The sequence below is a fragment of the Dasypus novemcinctus genome, chromosome 24 (genome assembly GCF_030445035.2).
Source record: "Dasypus novemcinctus isolate mDasNov1 chromosome 24, mDasNov1.1.hap2, whole genome shotgun sequence".
NCBI lineage: Eukaryota > Metazoa > Chordata > Mammalia > Cingulata > Dasypodidae > Dasypus > Dasypus novemcinctus.
Window position 1 is genome coordinate 35,228,724 of NC_080696.1, and position 23,603 is coordinate 35,252,326.

The 23,603-nt window shown below is 41.7% G+C and overlaps 1 protein-coding gene and 1 pseudogene across 1 annotated transcript; both read left to right on the plus strand.

Moving 5' to 3' along the window:
- The first annotated feature begins 263 nt into the window (after positions 1-263).
- On the plus strand, positions 264-4,489 carry LOC101445396 (BPI fold-containing family A member 1-like). The gene is made up of 7 exons (XM_012528846.1): positions 264-324; positions 481-619; positions 1,776-1,883; positions 2,186-2,338; positions 3,332-3,413; positions 4,034-4,097; positions 4,449-4,489. Exons 1-7 carry the CDS (start codon positions 264-266, stop codon positions 4,487-4,489), a joined length of 648 nt encoding a protein of 215 aa, XP_012384300.1.
- Positions 4,490-5,402: 913 nt separating this feature from the next.
- On the plus strand, positions 5,403-8,074 carry LOC101444951 (protein DBF4 homolog A pseudogene; annotated as a pseudogene).
- The last annotated feature ends 15,529 nt before the right edge of the window (positions 8,075-23,603 follow it).

A 23,603-nucleotide genomic window follows, 5' to 3' on the forward strand; every position in this document is an offset into this window, starting at 1 on the left:
CCCATCCCAGGTGGGTAGGGGGAGGGAGTCTATAGAATCCTCTCTCATAACTGTACCATATGAGACATGTTGTTCTCACCACAGATACCAAGAGAGAAGATGTTTCAAGTTGGAGGTCTCATTGTCTTCTGCGGGCTGCTCGTCCAGACCACAGCCATGCTTGATGGCATGGCAGGCTTGGCTTTGCTCCGGGGCTTCTGCTCCCCATCCAGGATCCAACCACGGAGGATCTGTCCCAAAAACATATGCCCTAGGTGGCATCCATGGATGCAACCCCGACTTTGCCCAACGACCCCTCAGATCTTGCTGGAGACTTGACAAGGGGTAAGTCAGAATCTGACCTCTTTCCAGTATCACAGGGGCTGGCAGGAGTGCAGGGGTAAAAGTCAAGTGGTGGGAGGACAGAGATGAGTGAGGGCTAGAGATGGAGGGTCTGGAATCATCAACTCTGTCCCCGGGGACCCTTATTTCCATTTCCAGCTCTCAGCAATGGCTTGCTCTCTGGGAATCTGTTGGGCATTCTCAAAAGCCCTCCACTCCTGGACATCCTGAAAGCTCAAGGAAGAACTTCAACTGGCCTGCTTGGGGATGTGACCTCCATTCCAATCAGCCTCATTGAGTGAGTTGCCCTGAAATACGGCCTTGGCACCCACCAGGGAACACCAGTTGGAGACTAGGGCCCTGGAGAGAAAGGGGAGCAGCCTGAACACAGGGCCAGGACTTGGTCTTGAAGTTCTTCTCATGATCTGGTGAGGCCCACCAACCCTCTTGTACCAGTAATTGTCCCCAGTTCTGAAGTACATCCTGGCTCCCCAGGATGTACAAATCCTCATGACAACCTTAGAGTTTAACCCCAGTTTACAGATCAAAAAACCGAGATCCAGAAAGGTGCCAGTGCTCACACAACTAGAGTGATACAGAGCCAGGAACCGAGTTCTAATCTACCTAAGTCCAAAGCCAAGGTTCTTTCCACTATGCCACAGTAATGTTGTTCTCCCCACTGGTGGAATCTCTTCAAAGAGAGGTCACCTTAATGTCAGCAATGAAGTGTAAGTTGCCCTTCATGATTATCTTGGCAGTATGGCTAAGAACAACATGATGTCCATGGAATGGACGTGTTGATGGTTCATGTGAGATGCCCAAGAGCTCTCTAAGCAGGAATCCATAATGCAAATGCTTGATGCATTCTGTTTGGAGGACTGGGAAATGAAAATCACCTAAACAGTGACTGGCTCACAGAAGAGATGCAATTCCATCCTTTCTTTATTCTCCCTAACATCCCTCCCCTGAATCCCAGAATAAACATTGTTAACTACCACTGAAGGTCATGGCAGGATGAGTGACACCTACTAAAATTTTTACTCCTGTTGCCCATATATGTCCACTCATCCACTTACCCATCCTTCTTTCCACCTCACCACTTACTCTTTCTTGGATCCACTCATATATCAGTCTACTCACCCTCCCATCAATCTACAAATTCAACAAATATGGAGTAGCCCCTTTCTTTTTAAGATTTCTTCCTAAGTTAGGCATGCAAAACACAAATATAAGCCAGATAAAGTCCCTGAAATACTTCACGGACTTGTAGGGAGGAGAGGGCCATGTCTGAATCAGGATCTGCCCAAGTACAGAGGTTGGGAAAGACTGACAGGTGATTCAGAACCCATGTAGCTTTTGCTTCAGATTTTCCTCCTGGAAGATGCTGTGTAAAAGGTGGTTTCTGTATCTAGTGAGGTTGGGAGCTGGAAAACCTTATGTTTCTCCCTGGACAGTTTGAAGGTCACTGATGCCCAGCTGCTGGAACTTGGCCTTGTTCAGAGTCCTGATGGTCACCGTCTCTATGTCAGCATTCCTCTGGGCCTGATCGTCAGTGTGAAACTGTGAGTGGTCTTCCAAGGGGGATGGGAGGATGCCTTCCCATGGGACAACCTTATGGTCATGGGTAGCCAAAAAGAGGGAGTTGGAATCTACAAAGCAGAACTTCCAAATTTACTGTTATGTTGAATTACTTGGGAGCCTCACTTGACCTCTTTGAGCATTGGTTTCCCCTACTGGAAAAAAGATGATGACAGCTGTGGGCAAAATGTAGTGAGCTGAGGCTGGCATTTCTGTTGAGGAGAAAATGTCCTTCTTCCTTGGAGTGTGGTGGGGCAAGATACCAACAGAATCATCTCCTTTGCAGGTCCCTGTTGGGAAGTCTATTGGAGCTGGCTGTAAAGCTGAACATCACTATCACTGCAGAACTCTTAGTTGTTCAAGATGAGCAGGGGAGTCACTTGGTCCTTGGTGCCTGCACTCACTCCCCTGGCAGTCTGAAAAACTCCCTGCTTGATGGGTGAGACTGGAATGGATGGCTTCTCCTGTGCAGAGTTAACAGGGTGGAATGATAGATGGATGGGTGGAAAGATGAAACAATGGGAGGATGGGTGAATGGGATGATTGAAGGATGGTAAGATGGATGGGTGGGAGGATGGAGGAAGGATTGGCTGGCTGACTGGTTGGCTGACTGGATGATTAGATGTTTATATGGATGGAAGGCAGGATGGGCATATAGATAAAGGGGTGAATGGATGGGCAGATCGATGGTTAATAGTCATTTATTCCTTCTTAGTTCAGGCCAACCAAATTTTACTGCATTGGGCAATAAGAGATCTGGGTGCCAGCCTTGATTCTCAGAGGGGAGTGGGAAAATATAGAGGACTTCCTGAGTGAACTTCAACACTGACCCCAACTCTGGGTCTCAACTTACTTTTCTATAATATGGAAGTAAATTATCAACAGAATCCACCAAGATCATAGAAGTGAATGATCTTTGTCTCAGTAAGGAGTAAAATGAATATGGAAAACTAATTAGCTTGCTTCATGTTATGATAGTTGCCTGTCAGCTTCATGTTATGACAGTTGCCTGTCACACAGGGAGACTGAATCATGTAGAATATGCAAGAGTCATCCTCATCATGGCTAACATTTACTGATCACACAAAGCATATACTTCACATGTGTTATCTTGCTGAATCTTCATGATAACCATGTACTAAGCACTTTCATTCATGTATGAATTCTACAAAGCCTTATATTGAACACCTATTGTGCCATGGAACTGTGCATTCGGTCACCACATATCTACTGTGTGAACAGCTGTGTAGGGCATAACTGCCTCTTGAAGGGTCCTCTTTGTGTTCACCTGCACCTGGGTGTGATGGACAAGGTCCAGTTCCAGTTACTTAGGGCTGAGATTGAAGTGGGCATATTGGCCCCTTTGAGGACTTCTCCATCTCAACCCCAGGCCTCTGCAGGTGCCACATCTACTATGGCTTTTCTCTTTCAGACTTGTTCCTGTCATTCAAAATTTTATTGACACCACTACCGGAATCTGGACTAAAGTCCTTCCTGAACTGATACAGGGCACAGTAAGTGGGAACAAATGGAAGTCTCCCAATCCTTGAAACTTAGGGCTTCTCAGGTTGAAAGAGACCCTGAGGAAAGCTAACCTGAGCCCTTCAGCTTGATAAGTAAATTCCATCCATCAATCTGTTCATTGATCAATTGGTCCAGGTTTCTTCTTTCCATCCTTCAAAATGCATTCATTGGTTCCTGCTCTGGACGAGGTCCTGCACTTTTCCACACAGCAGCTGAAATTGGCACCTGCCTCAAGAAGCTCCTAGTCCAGCCTATATGGCCACAGACAAGCAGTCATCAAGCTTATGCTTGAGTGGCCCCTATAACCGTAAAAAAATATTCACCCCTCCCAGAGAAGTTCACCCTATTTAGAAACACATGTGGTACCACAGAGTGAACACTGGGTATGTTGTGTGATTTGGGGCACTTTGCAACTCCCTCATGCCTTTAGTTTCTTCTGTGCCTAATCTGGAGATGTGATCTCTGGGAATGCTTAGAATGAAACACACCTAGCCACAGAAAAGTCATAGAAAATCTCCCCCACAGAATCCTCTTCAGGAGGCTGTTGCTCTCAGGGTCTCCCTACAGGTGCCTGTGCTTAACATCGCTTTCTACTTTGTCTCTGGATCAGGTGTGCCCTCTGGTAAATGGCATTCTCAGCAACCTGGATGTCACCCTTGTGCATGATATTGTCAGTAAGTACCAGCTCCCAAACCCTCCCTCCCTACCCCTCTGCAGGAACAATCCCTTTCGCCAGGGAACTTCGTCCCTGCAAACCAAAGGACAGTCACATTCCTCTGGCCTCAACTCTGCCCTATTTTAGTTTTTCACCTTGAAATATCCAGATCATTTTGAGGTAAAGAACCTCTCCCCCGAAATGGCCCCAGCACTGAGAACAGCACAGCTGGTGGGTGGGAGGTGGCTGCGCTCACTTGGAGCTGCAGAACATACATCCCCTGGCTCCTGGTCTAGCGGGAAAGTGGGGTAGCCCTGCACTGCTTTGTACTAAGACCACCACTCTGAACTGTTTGTTTTTTTTCCCCCAGACATGCTGCTCAGTGGAACACAAATTGTCATCAAGGTCTAAGCCTTCCATCAGGGGTCCCAGCCTCAACCAAGCCGGTGAGTTCTGCTGAATGGACCCGATGATTCTGCCCCACCCCAAGGTCCCCAGGCTGATGAGTTCTGCTAAACAACCCCGATGATTCTGCCCTGCCCCAAGGTCCCCAGGAGTTGTGGGGAGGAGGCAGTAGGGGACATGGCACAGTGACAGCCAACTAGAGAGAGGGAGGTGGCACAGCAACACAGCCACGATGCAAACATTCGTGGCCATGGATACACACAGAGGCACACACTTAAATGCCCAGACCAACACTTGGTCACTCAGACAGACACACAGATGCACACACCGTCACACCCACACACTCACACATGTGTTCACACACATGCAGACTCACTACACTCCATTTCACATGGACACATGGACACACACACGGCCTACCCTATGGCTGAGACAAGACCCCTAGCGCCAGGGTCTCAGTCTCCTTCCCTCTGTCTGGAGATCAAAATCAATACCTGTCAGTGACCTTGAGTGTCCATTCTGACTGAGGTCTTCTCCCAACAGGACCATTTTCAGCTGCTCATCCAACTTCCTGCCCTGCTTCCCACTGCCCACAGAAGGTGACTCATGTCCTGAGAGTAACATAGCCACAATGTTGGGACCAATGAGGCCTTTTCTTTGTGAGACTTGCTTGCCCTCCTTGCCAAACAATCATGTGCTCCATTCCATGTTCCTCATCAACTAAACTCGCTTTTCTCTGCACTGGGAGCCTTGTCATGTGTCATCATTATGTTGGGACTAATAAATTTAGAAGAGCCTTGGACTGGGAGGTTATGGCCGTAGTATTACATTGAAGATCTTAAAGGTCTTAAGCAGGATAAATTCTTCTTATGTGTGCAGATTACAGAATGATTGCTGTTTTGCCCTTGGAAGGGTGGACATGGGGGTTGGGGGTAGATGCCATGATCTAGGCAAAGATGAAGATGCCATGTACCATACAAGGAGAGAAAGAGCAGATTTGAGGGGTGGTCAGGAGGCAGAACTGGAACATGTGGGTGAGGGTGGCTCCCATCCACATCGCAGGTTGGGGAGCCCCAGGGTAATTGGGAACATGGAAGGAAGAGCGAATTCTAGCAGGAAGATGACAACTTTAGCTGTGGCCACTCTGTGTGGAAGTGCCTGGGAGACCCCAAGGGAGACATCCAGTAAGATGATGAATACATGTCACTGACCACTGCTCTTTTGCTTCCTTGAATCCAGCCTTTACTGGCTTGTTCCCAAGCAAGGGGATGATAAACATGGCATGGAAAAAGTATTGTAGGAAGGACAGACTGGTTCCAAGTGGTCAGTTCTGAAAGGCTTGAGAAAGATAGGCCTAGAGAAATGGAGTTTTAAATAAAGAGATTATCAATGCCCTGGATAAGAGTCACTTTTTTGGAGGAAGAAGCCTAATTTTAAGGAGAAAAGGAAAGGAAGTGAGGAAGTTGAGATTATAAATGTAGATAAGATGTCTAATCCCAAAGGGGAACAACACAGGGATGATGCACCCATTTCCTAACCTGTCGAACATCTGTCACTGCTTCCAGACCTTCCACTATCTCCACCTAGTGTCCCAACTAACAAGGCATTGTGGAAGGAGAACAGTCGTCGGGTTCAGAACAGCAGTAAGGTTTATTGTGGGAAACTCCCATGCATCTTCTGGTGAATGTTTAATGGAGGAAGCATCCTCCATCCTGGCAGAAGGAGAAGACCATTGAGCCTAAAATGAGTCACTAAATTCGAGGAAGCAGCTCAACGATTATGTGAACATCTCCCTAGAGAGTGACCTCAAGTGCACAAGGACCTTCCGGGCAAGAAACCAGCAATCAGGACCTGATTTTACTTGGGTCATGTTCTTTCTGGGCAGGAATTAGGTCAGGACTGAAAGCCCCCCTCAGCTGAGGCTCCCAGGATCCACGTGGAGAAGCAGAGGCACACAAGCACCCGGGACCATCATCACAGGACGTGCTGCCTGCTGTCCATGCTGCCTGACTCTCTTCCTGCCTGGCCACCCATCCACAGCCCAGCTCTGGGCACCATATTCCCACCATTCACCTGGACTTCTCATAGGCATGTCTTCCCCTCCCCTAACAATTCCAATTCCTACTTAACTAGTATAAGATGCCCCTGGATACAAAACATTCATTCAGGTGGCCAGATTAATCAAAACATACTTAGGACTTTTAAAGAGTGACAACTGTTTCACATTTTAAAAACCATTGTGAGAAGCTTTCAGTGAAAATAGCAGAGTAAAGACCTCTGCAAATTCTCTTTTTCTTAAAAGCAAGAAGGAAACAGGCACTCACACACCGAAACAAAACAAAACAAAACAAAAACAAAAAATGTCAGAAGCTACCCTTTCAGAACCCTGGAAATTAACCAAAGGCTTGCACCATTCCAGGATAGTTTATTCAAGAAAAATAGCTGAATCTCAGTAAGAAGAGCCAGCCACCTCATGGCATCTTAATTTACCCTAATCCCATTCCCCTCTCTCCAGCTCCATGTACCCTTGAAAATGAGCAGCCCAAATCACAGTGGAAACCAGAAGCCTGGAATTGACCAGAGGGGCAGAACAGAGCTGAAGTGACATTGAAGGCACAAACATAGAAAAGCATCATTATTTGACCTTCCTGGTAGTTCTTCCGAACACCCCACTCTCAAGGCTGTCTTTGTTTGACCTGATTAGACCAATTCAAAAAGGATGAACAGCCTTTTCCCTAGAGGTGTTTGTCAAACTAAAACCACACAGCAGGCTGCAGGGACATGAGGAATGGGCAAGGCAGCTGGCCTGTCAGCAGTGCCCTAAGAGCTGCCATTTTGCAGCCACCTAGCACAACACTCTCTCCAAAACCGATACTTAGGTGCTGGGTGGCTACCATGAACTCTGGGGCCTGAAGATTCATAGCAAAGGACATTTCCAGGGTTGAATCCAAGTCAAAAGCAAACAAACAACCAAACAAACAAACAAAAAAACCAGACCATCTTTGAAATTTCTAAAACTGGTAATAACAAATCAGAAAAATCCAAATATAAGCCACTTTGGGGAAAAGTATTTTACTTATCTGAAAAACTGTGATAGGATCTTGGAGGGCAAGTTGAAGAATTTCTAAGCAAAGTTATGAATTATCTTATTTTAAATAAAAAGGAAGCTAAATTTTCACAAACCTTGGGTAGAATTTCTCCTATACCATATCCAGAATGTGTGTATGCTGCAGAAACCACTTCACTTCATCCCAGCCATGATGGATGTTCATTTATGTCTCCAGACTCACTGTCTTTAAGCAGAAGAAAATTCTTAATTGAAAAAGCTATCAAGGACCATGATTTCATACCTTCAAATAGTGTATTATCAAATGTCTTATCCTGGAGAGTAAAATTTCTTCATATTGATGACATTAGATACAACACTGAACAAAAGAGAAAGGAGCTGTATCTTCAGGAAATCAAGCACTTCCGTAAGAGATGTGGGGAGAAGATCTGTTACCCAGAAAACAAGAACAGGGAAGACTGAAAAAGCTTTTAGTAAAGGTCCAAGATACGAACCAAAGCCCCACAGTCCATTTATGTGGATAAACCATCTATCACCCAAAAGCAAACTCAGGTTAAACCAAGAGTCCAAACAGATGGTGATAAAAATGGTGGAACCCCAATTCAGCTCCATTTGAAAGAGAAGGAAAGAAAAGGATCTTGTGAATGTTGTTTGTAGAAATAGGGAGATTTGAAACGCACCTTCTAAGTGAGGAACACAGAAACTTGACACAGAGTAACCAGTATGGAGTTGTCGATGATATTGTATCTAAGGTTTTGATTTTGTGGAATAATAAAGGGACATGCCTAAAAAGAAAAGAATGAAATACAGCGTTGGATCCCTTTCTCCTGTTACTACAAGAGAACACCTAGACCTGCAACATATCTCTCAGAAGGTCTTAAGGGAAAATAAAGTTGGCAGAAGATCAAGCAGAATTTCCTGTATAAATAAACCCAGGAACCTGGACAAAAACTTACGTATATTTTAGAACCCATCTCCCACCCTTCAAGAGAGGACTTGATGAGTAAAAGACTAACAAATATTCTGTGTTAAATCCAGCTAAAAATGACATAAAAGAGAATCTTACTCATCTACCTTTACAGAAAAAGAAACAAGGATGCAGTCTTTATGTTTCTGAATGTAATTTCATTATAAATATCAGTGACATAGGAGAACCAAGGGCAGATCACTGTCCAGTGGACTACAGGCATCTATACAATTTTCCAATTTCAGTGAGTATGATAGTGCATCTCAACTGAAACAGAGTTCAGGTGCTATGCTTTTTGCAGCCATGGGTCTGAGGGAAAAGGACCTGAATTCAACATTTGGTCATGATTCTGGTCTGAAAGCAATAAACAGTTCACAAGAGCACCTAACAATTCTGGCAAACACTCATCACATAGCCCTCCTGTGGAATCGATGAATGTGACATCAAGGTTATGGAGAGTTTACCTTCTGGTAAAATCCAGTGGAAAGCAAAAATATTATTAGAAAGAAATAAAATAGAAAATCTGGAACCGAATGTGGAATCAGACAAGAAGAGAACTGAGTTTCTTACTCCACAAGAAGAAAACTGAAATTTGTGTTCACTCATACAATCTTTACTGTGCTTATTTCAAACCAGTGAAAAAAAATCAGAATTTTTGAGTTTCACAAGCTATACCAAGAACAGAGGCACATGTGATGTTACAGATATCTGGGAAGAAGATTGAAATAATCTACTGTCAATGTTTTCCTCTTTCCCTTCCACTTCTGCATTTACTGGCTTTTAGACTTTAAAAAATGTATACTTTTCAGAAGTGGTAAGAATCATATTCTTGAAATTTTTATACTATATATTAAAATTCTTAGAATTTTTGCCAACTTTGCTTACAGAACCAGATATAAATATTAACAATAAAGGTGAATGATTGCATTTTTCTACAAAATTGACTACTTGTTATAGAGAAATTGTAGAATAAACTGACTCATCTTATTTTGCATATGTTCATAATATTTATTATGAGTAACAACAATATAGTTTGTTTTATGTCACAGAATACTAAATTCAAGTGAAATTAGCATAAATTTAGATATTCTAATTATATCTAATGTCTATGAAATAGAGTCCAAGATAGTATGATAGGATCACATATAAAAACATGAAGGGAAACGGACTTTGGCCCAGTGGTTAGGGCGTCCGTCTACCATATGGGAGGTCCGCGGTTCAAACCCCGGGCCTCCTTGACCCATGTGGAGCTGGCCATGCGCAGTGCTGCTGCGCGCAAGGAGTGCCGTGCCACGCAAGGGTGTCCCCCGCGTGAGGGAGCCCCACGCGCAAGGAGTGCGCCCGTGAGGAAAGCCGCCCAGCGTGAAAAGAAAGAGCAGCCTGCCCAGGAATGGCGCCGCCCACACTTCCCGTGCCGCTGACGACAACAGAAGCAGACAAAGAAACAAGACGCAGCAAAGAGACACCAAGAACAGACAACGGGGGAGGGGGGGAATTAAATAAATAAATAAAATCTTTTAAAAAAAATAAAATAAAATAAAATAAAATAAAATAAAATAAAAACATGAAGTTCCTACAGACAGGAACAAATGACTCTTTTTTTTTTTTTTTTATTGACTTTGTAATAATATTACATTAAAAATATATATGTGAGGTCCCATTCAACCCCACCCCCCGACCCCCCCTCTCCCCCCCCAACAACACTCGTTCCCATCATCATGACACATCCATTGGATTTGGTAAGTACATCTTTGGGCACCTCTGCACCTCATAGACAATGGTCCACATCATGGCCCATACTCTCCTCCATTCCATCCAGTGGGCCCTGTGAGGCAAATGACTCATTTTTATATCTGGAATTTCTCAGCTCGTCGTTGGACAGCCAGAACTCATCTCAGAACTCATCTCCCAGAACTCGTCAAGAACCTTCTTTGGACTTAGATTGCAATCCCTGGTGGCAGCCTGCCTGCAGAACCTGGACTTGCTCATCCCCATGGCTGCATGAGATACTCTTATAGAACGGCATACTATTGACAGATATCTCTTGTTGATTCTGTTTCGCTAGAGAATCCTGACTAATACAGTTGCTGTGAACATCGATGTGCAGATGTCTGTGTCACTGCTCTCAGTTCTACGGGTAAATACCTATTAGCACTATTGCTGGATCACATGGTAAATCTATATCTAGCTTCCTTAGGAATCACCAAAAGCTTCCACAGTGGCTATAGCATTCTTCATTCCCAGCAACAATGAATAAGTGTTCCACACCCTCTCCAATACCTGTAGTTTTCTGATTTGTTAGTAGTTGCCATTCTAGTAGGTGTGAAAGGATATCTCATTGTAGCTTTGATTTGCATTCCCCAAATAGCCAGTGATGTTGACCAACCAGTGCCTTTGATTGGGGAATTTAATCAATTAACATTGTTAATTGTTTCCTGTCTTTTCTTGAAACATGAAGAACTCCCTTTAACAATTCCTGTAGGGTAGAACAGATCTTTGAGTGATGAACTCTCTCAGGGTTGTTTATCTCTTAGTGTCTTAAATTCTCCCTCTTTGTTGAAAGAGGGTTTTGTTGTATTAAGAATTTTTGTCTGTCAGTTTTTCTCATTCAATACCTGCAAAATATCATATCACTGCTTTATTGCTGCTAGGGTTTCAGATGAGAAATTGTTACATCTCTTATTAAGGATCCCTTGTCTTTGATGAATTACTTTTCTTTTGCTGCTTTCAGAATTCTCTATCTTTGGCATTTGACATTCTGATTACTAAGTGTCTTGGAGTAGATCTCTTAGCGTTTTTCCTATTTGAAAAACATTGTGCTTCTTGGACATGTATAATTGTGTCTTTCAGAAGTTGGAAATTTTCTACCAATATCTCCTGAAATATTCTTTCTGCCTCTTTTTTCTCCCTCTCGGACTCCCATGATGTGTATGTTCATATGCTTTATGCTCTCACACAAGTCCAGATCCTGCTCAATATTTTCTGTTCTGTTTTCTCTCTGTTCTTCTGAATATACAATTTTCTATTGTCCTGTCTTCTAGTTTTCCTAATTTTTTCTTCTAACTGTGCACATCTGCTCCTGTGTGTCTCTAGTGTATTTTTTGTGTATGAATTTTTAATCTCCATTATTGTTCTTTTCATTCCCTTAAAATCTGTTATGTTTCTTTTTAAACTTTCTGATTCTTCTTTTTGCTCACATATTGTCTTTTTCTTTTTTTAATATTTATTTATTTCTTCCCCCTCACTCTATTGTCTGTGTGTTCACTGTGTGTTCTTCTGTGTCTTCTTGTATTCTCATTAGCTGGTTCTGGGAAATGATCTTAGGATCTTGCAGAGTGGATGAGAGGCAATCATTCTGTTGTACCACCTCAGTTCCCTGGTCTCTAGTGTCTCTTATTGTATCTCCTCTGTATCATCTTGCTGCATCAACTCTCTGTGTGGGCTAGCACTCCTGCGTGGGGCAGCACTCCTGGGCAGGGAAGCACTCCATACAGGCCAGCACTCTGCGTGGGCCACCTTGCCACATAGGCCAGCTTGCCGTCACCGGGAGGCCCTGGGCATCAAACCCTGAACCTCTTATATGGTAGACGGGAGCCCAATTGATTGAGCCACATTCGCTTCCCCATATTGTCTTCCTAAAATCCTTTAGCTCTACATCCATATTTAGTTATTTGTATCCATATTTTCCATCATTGCCTTGAATTGATTTTGCAGATTTGTTTGAACTTCTTTTTAAAAAAGTCTTCATCTCATCTGAAGTTTTTACATATTTCTGTTTTTTAATTTTTAAAAAAAAATTTAGATTATATAAATGTTACATAAAAATATAGGGGATTCCCATATGCCCGCTACCCAACTGTCCGCAACCTCTGAAGTTCTAATTCATTCCCTTGACTGAGCCATCTCTTTCTGTTTCTTATTTTTGCTGATATTCAGGCATCTGATTATTTTGATGTCCTAAATCTGAAGATTAGTTTCTCCCTGTTACCTGGGGTTTTATTGTAGATTGGCCATGTGTTAAGTCTCATCTTTGATGCTTGAACCTTTAGCAGCCTGTGTTTAACTATTCAGATTTTCTCCTGTCTTCTGTACCTGTTTTTTGCCCTGGGCGTATGGCAGACACTTTTTTTAATGGAGATACTGGGGACTGAATCCTGGGACCATGTACATGTGAAGTAGGTGCTCAACTTCTGAGCTCCACCTGCTCTGACATACCTTTTAAGATTGTTCTTTTATGTGTAGTTGTTTCAATTCCAAGAGAGAGCTTGCTTTCTTCTTTTCTTTCTCTGGAAGTCTGACCTGTTCTTTTTGTTTTTCTGCAGAACATTTTCCCAGCCCTTATGATTTGGTCAACTGCTTGCCTCACTCAGAGCCCCTTTTCATTACAATTTTCAATTCTAGGGGCCAGCCTACCTTCAGCAGTTCAGTTTTCCCTTTTTCCAAGAGGCTTTACATTTCTTTTTTTTAAAGATTTATTTATTTTTCCATTTCTTCCTGTCTCCCCACCGCATTGTTTGTGCTTCTAGTGTCTGTTCATTGTGTGCTCATCTTCTTAGGAGGCATGGAACCAAACCAGGGATCTCACCTGGAAGAGAGAGGCACCTAATCACTTGAACCATGTCTGCTCCCTGCTTTGTTGTGTCTCTCATTGTGTTTCCTTCCTTATGTCTCTTTGTTGCATCATCTTGGTCCGTTGGCTCGCAGCGCCAGCCCTTTGTGTCAGCTTGCTGTCTTGCTCATCATCTTTAGGAGACACCAGGAATCAAACCTGAACCTCCCATGAGGTAGACAGGAGCTCAACTGCTTGAGCCATATTCACTTTCCTCCATGAGGCTTTTCTGCCTCCAGAATCTTCCATGTTCAGGTATCCTGTTCCTGGGAAGCCCCATGGGTTCAGCAGTCAAACATGCCTCATTTTTCATTTAGGTGTTCCAGTGATTTGAGACCAGGTTGGATGTGTATACTGCTTGTTTCCTGGGGGCCCTTTTTAGTATATATGTTTGTCTGCCTTCTTGGGTTCTGCCGTCCATCTCTGTGGTCTTGGGACCATGTCCTGGATAAGCATGGGGTTCAAACTTGCTGCTTTGGGTGGGTTTGTGGTCTGTATCCACAGTAGGAGGTACCTGTGCTTTGCTGTTGCTGTGTGACTCTTTAGCTATGTGGGACTAAGTAAGGGGAAGGGGTTCAGACTGTCATTTCACAGTCACTCCTTCTTTTCCAGTGTATTTTTTTCTTTTTTTTGACTCAGTGTTGGTGGGGTCCTTCTTCAGTCTCTGTTATTCTCCAGAGTTCCAAGCAAGTGGGATTTGTCCTTCTGTTAGTTGTTTCTGAGGGGAGACTTTTCCTGGTGAAGTTTTATGTGATAATGTTGATGACATCATCCCTGGAACTGACTCATTTTGATGACTTAAATTATAAGCAATGTCATTGCCTAAGGTTGTCTCTACTTCCAGGACAGGGGGCTCATGGGAATCATGCAGTCTCTATCACCTGACATTTCCGTCAGATTCCTTTTGGTGGCCTCTCCTCCAGCATCTCTACATTAAGTCCCTGTGGCACAGTCTCGGTTACCTTATTTTCTGACTGTTTTTTCTTTTCAGATCACCTCTGCCAGCTCTCAGACACTTAAAGGACATATTCTCCGCAAGACCCCTCAGAAGGACTCATCAACATATTGCTGACTTGAGTGGAGGACTCGAGAGTTATTTGAGTCATCCTTCCCAACTTGAAGAGAGAAAAAGCTGGTCACTGGTCAAAGTGGAAATGAAGCGTTGGAGACAAGCTGCAAATACAAACTGTAAATGTTGAGGCACTTTTATGTCAAGTGGAAAATGCATCTCCTTGGTGCTATTTAAACAACCTTTGCAATATACCTAAACTGAACAGCCCCTTTTGTCTTTCTCCTTCTACTTCATTGCTGTCTTAGTTTAGTGTTAGTGTTTTCCTTATAGTCTCTGTATTAAGTGTTTCCCAACCCCAATTCTGCTGTGGACACGGCATCGCTAAAGTCTCTGCTCTTTTCATCAGGACCCTAGGGGTTAAAGACTGTAAGAGGAGAATTATGGGGAGAGAAGCATTTGCTTTGGAAAATCGACTCTAGAACTTACTGACATTTTAGTTTGATACCATTGACTCAACTGCCTTTCTCCTCATTTTATTCAGCATTTCTTTTTGTTTTTTTTAGGGGCTGGGGATTGAGCCCAGGATCTCATATGTGGGAAGCCAATGTGCAACCACTGCATTAAACTGGCTCCCCCAAGTTGGATTTTTTTCTTTGGTTTGCTTGTGAGTTTTTGCTTTTAGGAAGTACTGGAGATTGAACTGAGGACCTGGTACATGGAAAGCCGATACACAACCACTTAAGCTACACCTTCTTCCCTGTTCTGCATTTCTTATCCAAGGATTTCCCCTGTGGGCCTATTTCTTAGCCTATCAATTCATTCTTTGGAAATGTTATTACCCACCAAGAGCTTTAGAGCAGTAGTTTCTGGCCAATTCACTGCTAAAATTATTTCTTTCTGTCAATTTCTTAAAAAAACAAAAAGCCTCAACCAAACACCAAGACATGGTAGCTTGGACTATTTGCAGTCAGTAGGACTTTAGTTCAGGTCCCCACTCCATTGCTTAAGAGCTGTGAGACCTTGAGCAAGATTATATTTCTGAGCCTTGGCTCTCTCATGTGTGATGTGGGTTTGATAGTAGAATGCTTATCTTTCGTGCTTTTGGAGTTCTGTGAGATAGTGTTGGTAAAGAGCTTAGCATAAGGAGCAGAGCCAATATGTTGAGAAATGTTCTGGCTGTTCCTCAATTGCCCAGAGGACCCTAAGTACTGCTTCATGCCAGCAATTTGAAAATAAAGTTCCAGGAAATCAGAAGCTCTTTCAGGAAGATAATGGAATTCCAGTGCATCTGAAGGGCGGGTTAGCTGATGCCCTCCTGTACAGAGCCACTATGGTTCTTAGAGTTGGTGGAACAGCATATGCTATGTATCAGTGAGCTGTAGCTTCATTTTGCAAGAAGTAGAATTGACTTCAATTTATCATCCGAGCAACCAGTTGGTTCAATTTAATTCAGCTCTCTATGGACCAGTAATCTGATAAATAACTGAGCTTTGGGGAATCAATATTTATTGACTTGTGCTAACTGCCGTGAATAAAGCAGTCTTTACTCTGACCAAAAAAAAAAAGAAGCTTAGCACAGTCCATGGCATATTGTAAGCTCTTATTAAATGGATGTGGTCAATGAATGATTTTGCTTCTATAACAGACTGCATTTATTAAGATATGCTGAGACTTCATTTGTATCTGGCAATGATGTCCTTTAGGCCTTTTCCAGTGACAGCCTTTGGAAACCCCAGGTTGGGAAATCTCTTCCTCAGGTACTGGATTGACTCAGGAAAATTGGTTTCTATTCTCAGGGGCCATTTTCTACTGAGGAGGACATTTCTTAGGGCTCTTTACCCCAGTTCTTCACCTTACAAGGTTTTGGAAATATATTTGACTTTTTTATAAAAATGTAAAACATACATGTGGCAATTAACTACTTTCCTGTAACATTCTAGTTCTAGTTTACAAAAACCAGCACTTTTATCACTTTCTAGTTTATCTTTCACAATAGCCTCTGTATATACAATGATTTGTGTCTGTATTTGTTTTACACAAATAGTTGTTAACTACATACTATTCTTTTTTTTTTAAACACAGCTTTTTATTCAGGTATCTCTCTGTCTCTCTCTCTCTATATATGTGTGTGTGTGTGTGTATATATATATATATATATATATATATATATACATGTCCACACACAATTGGCATAGTTGATTTCATCCATATTTAAAGTGCACAGTTTGATAAGTTTTGAACTGTGTATAAACCCAAGAAACAATTATCAAATAAGATAGTGAATATTTCTAACACCCCTAAAATTTTCTTTTACCCCCCCTTATAGCCCCACCCCCTTCTCTGGCACCCCTATCACCCAGCAACCACTGATCTTTCTGTCAAAAATTCTGATATGTTTTATTTTCATTTTTATTAAGCTCAGAATACTTTCTAATATCTTTCAATTTCTTCTTTGACCCTTGCATTATTTAGAAGTGGGTCTTTTAACTTCCAAATATTAGGGATTTTCCAGAGACTTTAATGTTACTAATTTCTCATTTAATTTTCTTGTGCCCAAAGCATGACTTTTTTTATTTGAAATTATTGAAACATGTTTCATGATCTTTAGTATTATCCATCTTGGTAATTAAATTATTCAGTGTCCACTTGAGAAATAATGTGTATTCTGTTGCTAGGTGAGTGCTCTATAAATTCATTCTATTCAAAATGTTTAATAGTGTGCAAGTGTAATATCCTTGCTTATTTTCTTCCTACTTATCAGTTATTAAGAAAGGGGTATTGAAATTTCTGACAATACTTGTGAATTTGTTTATTTTCCCCTTGCAGTTCTGTCATTTTTTGCTTCACGTATTTTGAAGCCATATTAACAAGTAAATATAGGCGTGTCTTGGAGATATTGCAGGTTTGATTCCAGACCGCTGCAATGAAATGAGTCACATGAATTTTTTGGTTTCCTAGGACATGAATTAAACTTATGTTTACACTATACTGTAGCCTATTAAGTGTGCAATAACATTATGTCTAAAAAAGCAATGTACACAGCTCAATTAAAAATAACTTTATTACTAATAAATGGTAATTACCACCTGAGCCTTCAGTGAGTTGTACTCTTTTGCTGGTAGAGGGGCTTGCCTGTGTTGATGGCTACTGCCTGATCATGGTAGTGGTTGCTGAAGTTTGGGTGGCTGTGGAAATTTCTTAAAATAACATAATGATGTTTGCCACATTGGTTCACTCTTCCTTTCACTTAAACAGAGGCCATTGTAGGATAACTGGGCTAATTTCAATATTGTTGTGTCTCAGGGAAGAGGGAGGCCTGAGGAGAGGGAGAGAGATGGCAGAACTGCTGGTTGGTGGAGCAGTCAGAACAGACACATCCTTTATCAATTAAGTTTGACATCTCATATGGGTGCAGTTCATCATGCTATAAAACAACATCAAAGATCACTGATCACAGATCACCATAACAGTTAAAATAATAATGAAAATGTTTACATACTGTGAGAATTACCAAAATGTGACATAGAGACATGAAGTGAGCACATGCTGTTGGAAAAATGGCACTCATAGACTTGCTGAATGCAGGGTTGCCACAGACCCTCAATTTGTAAAATAATGCAATATCTGAAGTGCAGTAAAGGGAAGTGCAATAAATGATATGCATGCCTGTAAACATTTAGGATTTTTATGCCCTCTTGACTAATTGATCCCTTTATATGAAATGATCTTATTTATTGCTGGTAGTGTTCTTGGCTCTGAAGTCAAATCTACATTGTCTGATGCTAATATAGCCACTCTGGTTTTCTTTTTTCTTTATTTTAAATTGAGATATAATTCACATATAAATTTTCACTGTTCTAAAGTATATAGTTCAATGATTTTTAGCATATTCACAAAGTTGTGCCATCATCACCACAGTCAATTTTAGAACATTTTCATCACCCAGAAAGGAGACCCCATAACTTTAGTTATCACCCCCTAAGCCCCTACCCACCCTCGCAGCTGTAGGCATTCACTGATCTACTGTCTGTATGGATTTGCTTATTCTCGAATTTTCATATAAATAGAATCATACACTACATGGTCTTTTGTGACTAACTTCTTTTAATACAGTATTTTCAATATATGATACATCTATGCTGTAACTTTATCAGCATTTCATTACTTTTTAAAATCTATTGAAGTATATCATTCATACATAAACAATAAGTGTATAGTAATAGTTGTGAACTTACAAAACAACATAGATAACATCATATACGACTCTCGTACCTCACTCTACCCCCAATACCTTGCACTATTGTTAAACATTTTTAGCTAATGATTAAGGAGCATTGTCAAAATATTACTACGAACAAAAATATTTTCCCCCAGCTCATGCTATTTTTATTATCTTTATATCATTTATATATGAGCATACATAAACAATAAGTGTATAGTAAAAGCTGAGACCTTACAGAGCAAACATGCCTAACATCATACAGGGTTCCCATACATCAACCCTCCACCAACATCATGCATTGTCATGAGAAGTTTCTTACAAATTATGAAAGGATATTGTCAAAATCTTACTACTAATTATAGTCCTTACACTTGATGTATTATTCCCCCAACCCACCCTCTTGTTGGTTTTTAAATATATTTTTATGACAGAAGTTGTAAACTTATAAAACAATCATGCACATGTGCAGAATTCACAAATGAAATCCTCTATCAATATACCACAATATGGTGGAACATTTGCTACTGATAAAATAATATCATCTGATTATTACCATCTCCATAGTGTGCATTTGGCACATATTTTCCATACTTCCCCATTGTTAACACAGTACATCTTTGGCATAGATGCAACAATATTATATTATTACTGCTAATCACAGTCCATAGGTCACTCCAGTTGTATTTTTCCCATGCTGTTCCACATTCCCACTACCCTTCGGTAGTGATGTACATTTGCTCTAGCTCACAAAGGATATTCTTGCATCTGTAACACCAACCACAATTCTCATCCACCACTTGGTGTACAGTGCTATTCAGTTCCTAGATTATTCTCTAGCATTCGTCATTTGGCATTGACATACCTAGACTACCAGTTTCAGCCACATCCCCATTTATGAACTAGCTGTTTCTCACTCTGTGCTACAAACCACTCTATACATTTCCACACTTTTACAGTAAAGTTAATTAAAACTTCTATATACATTAAACATCAGTAGTCCATCTCAGTCATCCTCTTATCTCCCTTAAGAATCCTCCACCCACCACCAGATTTTGAAGACATTTTCCTTTAATTTCTTCCAGAAGCTTTATCGTTCTTGCATTGGTGTTTAGGCTTTTGATCCATTTTAAGTTAATTTTTAGATACAGTGTGAAAGAGGTATCCTCTTTTCTTCTCTTGAGTATGGATACCCAGTTCTTTCAGCACCATTTTTTGAACAGACTGTTCTGCCCAAGCTGTGTGGGTTTGACTGGCTAGTCTAAATTCTCTTGACCATACATGTGAGGGTCTGTTTCTGAACCATCAATCTGGTTCCATTGGTGTATGTGTCGGTCTTTATGCCCGTGCCATGCTGTTTTTATCACTATACTTAGGTGATATGAATTAAAGCCTGGAGATGAGGGTTCATTTTTCCTTTTTAAATATTTCTGGCTATTCAGGAGCCCTTACCCTACCAAATAACTTTGATAATAGTGTTTTCAATTTTTTAAAAAATGCTGGTGGAATTTTTATCAGGATTGCATTGAGTCTGTATATCGATTTAGGTAGAATTGACATCTTAATGATATTTAGCCTTCCAATCCGTGAGCATGAAATGTTTTTTACAGTTATTTGGTACTTTTTCATTTTAACATTCAATTTCAGTTTTCTGAATACATGTGCTTTACATTGCTGGTTAACTTTATTCCTGACTATTTCCGCCTTTTCTGTCATATTTTATTGTCACTACTCTTTTGACACTTTGTTACTTTAAATAAACAGAATCTTCATTTCTAGACTCTCTTCCAGGCCTCTCTCTCCTTTTTTTACTTTTTAGGCTCTAGCACACCCTTCAGAATTTCCTGAAAATCCAGCCACTTTGTTAGAATTTCTCTCAGTTTCTGTTTATCTGTGAATACTCTAAACTTGCCCTTATTTTTGAAAGATCCTCTTGTTGGATATAAGTTTCTTGACTGAAAGTTTTTCTCCTATAGTATCTTAAATATATCATATCACTGTCTTCTCACCTCATGTTTTCTGATGAGAAATCAGCACTTATTTGGTATCCCTTGTATGTTATGCATTGCTTTTCTCTTGGCTCTTCTCAGAACTCTCTCTTTGTCTTTGACATTTGACATTCTGATTAGTATATATCTTGAAGTTGTTCTATTTGGATTTTTTCAGATGGGAATGCATTGTGCTTCTTTGAGTGGATTTATCTATGTCCTTGAATAAGGTTGGGTAATTTTTTACCATTATTTCTTCAGATATTCCTTCTGCCCCTTTACCCTTCTCTTTTCCTTTTGGGACACCCATGACATGTATGTTTGCACATCTTTGGTGTAATTTAGTTCCCTGAGATATCGTTCAATTTTTTCCACTCTTTTCTTCATCTGTTCTTTCGTATGTTCACTTTCAGAGGCCATTTCTCCAAGCTCATCAATTCTTTCTTCTGCCTCCTCAAATCTGCTATTATATTAGTCCAATGTTTTTTATATTTCATTTATCATAACTTTCATTCGCATAAGATCTCCTATTTTTCTATGTATGCTTTCAAATTCTTCTTTGTGCTCATCCAATGTCTTCTTAATATCCTTAATATCTTTAGCCATCTCATTGAATTTATTAAGAGGATTTGTGTGAACATCTATGATCAGTTTTCTCAACCCCTTTATGTCATCTGGAGCCTTACCTTGTTCCTTTAACTGAACCATACCTTCCTGTTTCTTGGTGTGGATTGTAATTTTTTGCTGTTGTCTTGGCATCTGGCTTACTACAGCATTTATTCTGGGTGCAGATTTTCTCTTAGTTCAGGGCTTCCTGCTCTTTCTCCCTTTCCATTTGTGCAGTAGGAGCCAAGGATGTAGTTGGTGCTATAAGCTGTGAAGGCTCAAATGGCCCTCATTGCCCCAGGGGCCCGTGAAGCTTCTCCCAACTTTATCCTTTGCCAGGGGTAGGGACAGAGTCACAGCTGTGTGGAGTAATCCAAGTTGTGCAGGTATAGACTGTAGGTGCCCATAGAGACTGATGAAGCTTCATGCCCCTTTCTCCCCTTCCTGGAGTGAGTATGGAGCTGCAGTTATGAGCAGAAAGCTACACAGTGTGGGTCAAGATGACTGCAGTAGCCCCAGTAGACTTCCGATAATTAAGTCTGTGCCAATCAAATGTACCTGCAGTTACCTGGATAGGCTCATGCAGGTCCTCCCAGCCAGAGGTGGGCTGAAGCCTAGGATAGGGCTGTAGGCTGATCTGGGTAAAAGAAAGTGGTTCCTACCTTCACTGTGATTATTTTCAGTTAGCCCAGCTTCCCCTTATGCTGGGGGTGGAGTCAAAATGGTGACTACCGGCCTCTTTCTGACTTGGGCGGTTCACACTTCAGCTGTTCTTAGGGTTATACTTTAGCCAGTTGAATCTACTAATCAGTAGCTGCAGTCTTTGGCCAATCATCTCTCCCTTCCCTGTTTTTGGGAAATGAGCTTCCAATTCCAGCCACAGAATAGCTCCTGGGGCAGCTGCGGCTGCCAAAGAAAGATGATCTCCAGCCTCTGCAGTTTGGCTGGTAATTTCCTGGAGAGGCTGGTGCAGGTCCCCTGGAGCTTTCTCCCTACTGAAGGTGGGGTTGGGTCTTAGGCTATAACTGCAATCTGATCTGGATGGAAAGAAGCTGGTCCCTACCACCACTGGAATTTTTACTCCACCCACTTCTACTCTTGCCAGGCATGGAGTTAAGATGGTGGCTACTGACCTCTTTCTGACTTGGACAGTGTAGCAGTGATATGGTTATGAATTCCAAAAATAGATATTGGATTATGCTTGCAATCTGATTTGTACCTGAGCATGATTGAGTTATGATTACGGCATTGAGTCCCCACCCCTTGGTGGGTGGTGACTTACAGACAAAAGGCATGGCAAAGAAGAGATTTGAGGGCTTCTGATGTTGGAGTTTTGATGTTGAAATTTGATGCTGAAGACTTAAGCTGGAGTCCTGGGAAGTCAGCACACAGAGGAAAGAGAAGCCAGCCCCAGGAAGGAAGGAATGCTGAACCTAGAGAAAAGCAAGCCCCAGGAACATAGGAACCCAGGAAGCCTGAACCCTTGCAGATGTCAGCAGTCATCTTGCTCCAAATAGACTTTGGTGAGGGAAGAACATTATGTTTTATGGCCTGGTATCTGTACGCTCCTACCCCAAGTAAATACCCTTTATAAAAACCAACCAATTTCTGGTATTTTGCATCAGCTCCCATTTGGCTGACTAATATAGTTGGGCTCAAATTTTAGCTGTTCTTAGTATTATATTTTATCCCACCAAATTTACTCATTAGTAGCTGAAGTTGATGCCCAGCCTTCTTTTCTCTCCATTTTTGGGAATTGGAGCTTCCAATTCCAGTTGCAGAAGACCTCCTGGGTCGGCTTGTGCCTCCAGTGGAGGATGGGCACCTGCCTCCTGGCATGAAGCACTCTACTTATGAATTTTCTCTGCAGATGGGCAGTCTTCTCCTTCCATTCCTTCAAGGATGTTGCAGGATGCTCTTCCCTTCTCCTGGTGCCCCCAAACAGGTGCTTCAGCCAGCTCCAGAAAGCTCTGGGTATTTACTAAACTGTCCTTTACCAGGAGCTGACTCTAGGAGCTCCTTATTCTGCCACCATCTTGCTGGTTGTGTATCAGTACTTCATCATTACTATTATTATTGTTTTAAAGACTTATTCCTGACCCCAGCCCATTCCACCCATTGTCTGCTCTCTGTGTCTTTTGCTGTGTGTTCTTATGTGTCTGCTTGTATTCTCATTAGGTGGCTCTGGGAATGGATCCTGGAACCTTCCAGAGTGGGAGAGAGGTGATTACTCTTTTTTGCCACCTCAATTCCCTGTTCTACTAAGTCTTACTTTCTCTCCTCTGTGTCTCTTGTTGCATCATCTTGCTGCACCAGCTCTCTGCATTGCTGGCCAGCACTCCTGTGTTGGGTAGCTTTCCAACACTGGGCAGCATTCCAATGCAGGGCAGCACTCCTGTATGAGCAGCATTGCCACTTGGGCTGGCATACCGTGTGAATCAGCTTGCCACATGGGCCAGCTTGCCCTCACCAGGAGGCCCTGTGCATTGAACCCCGGACCTCCTATATGGTAAATGGAAGTCCAATTGGTTGAATCACATCCGTTTCCCACTTCATTATTTTCTATGTTCAGATAATATTCTATTGCATGGCCATACCGTATTTTATTTATCCATTTTTCAGATGATGGACATTTGGATTGAAATAATGAGA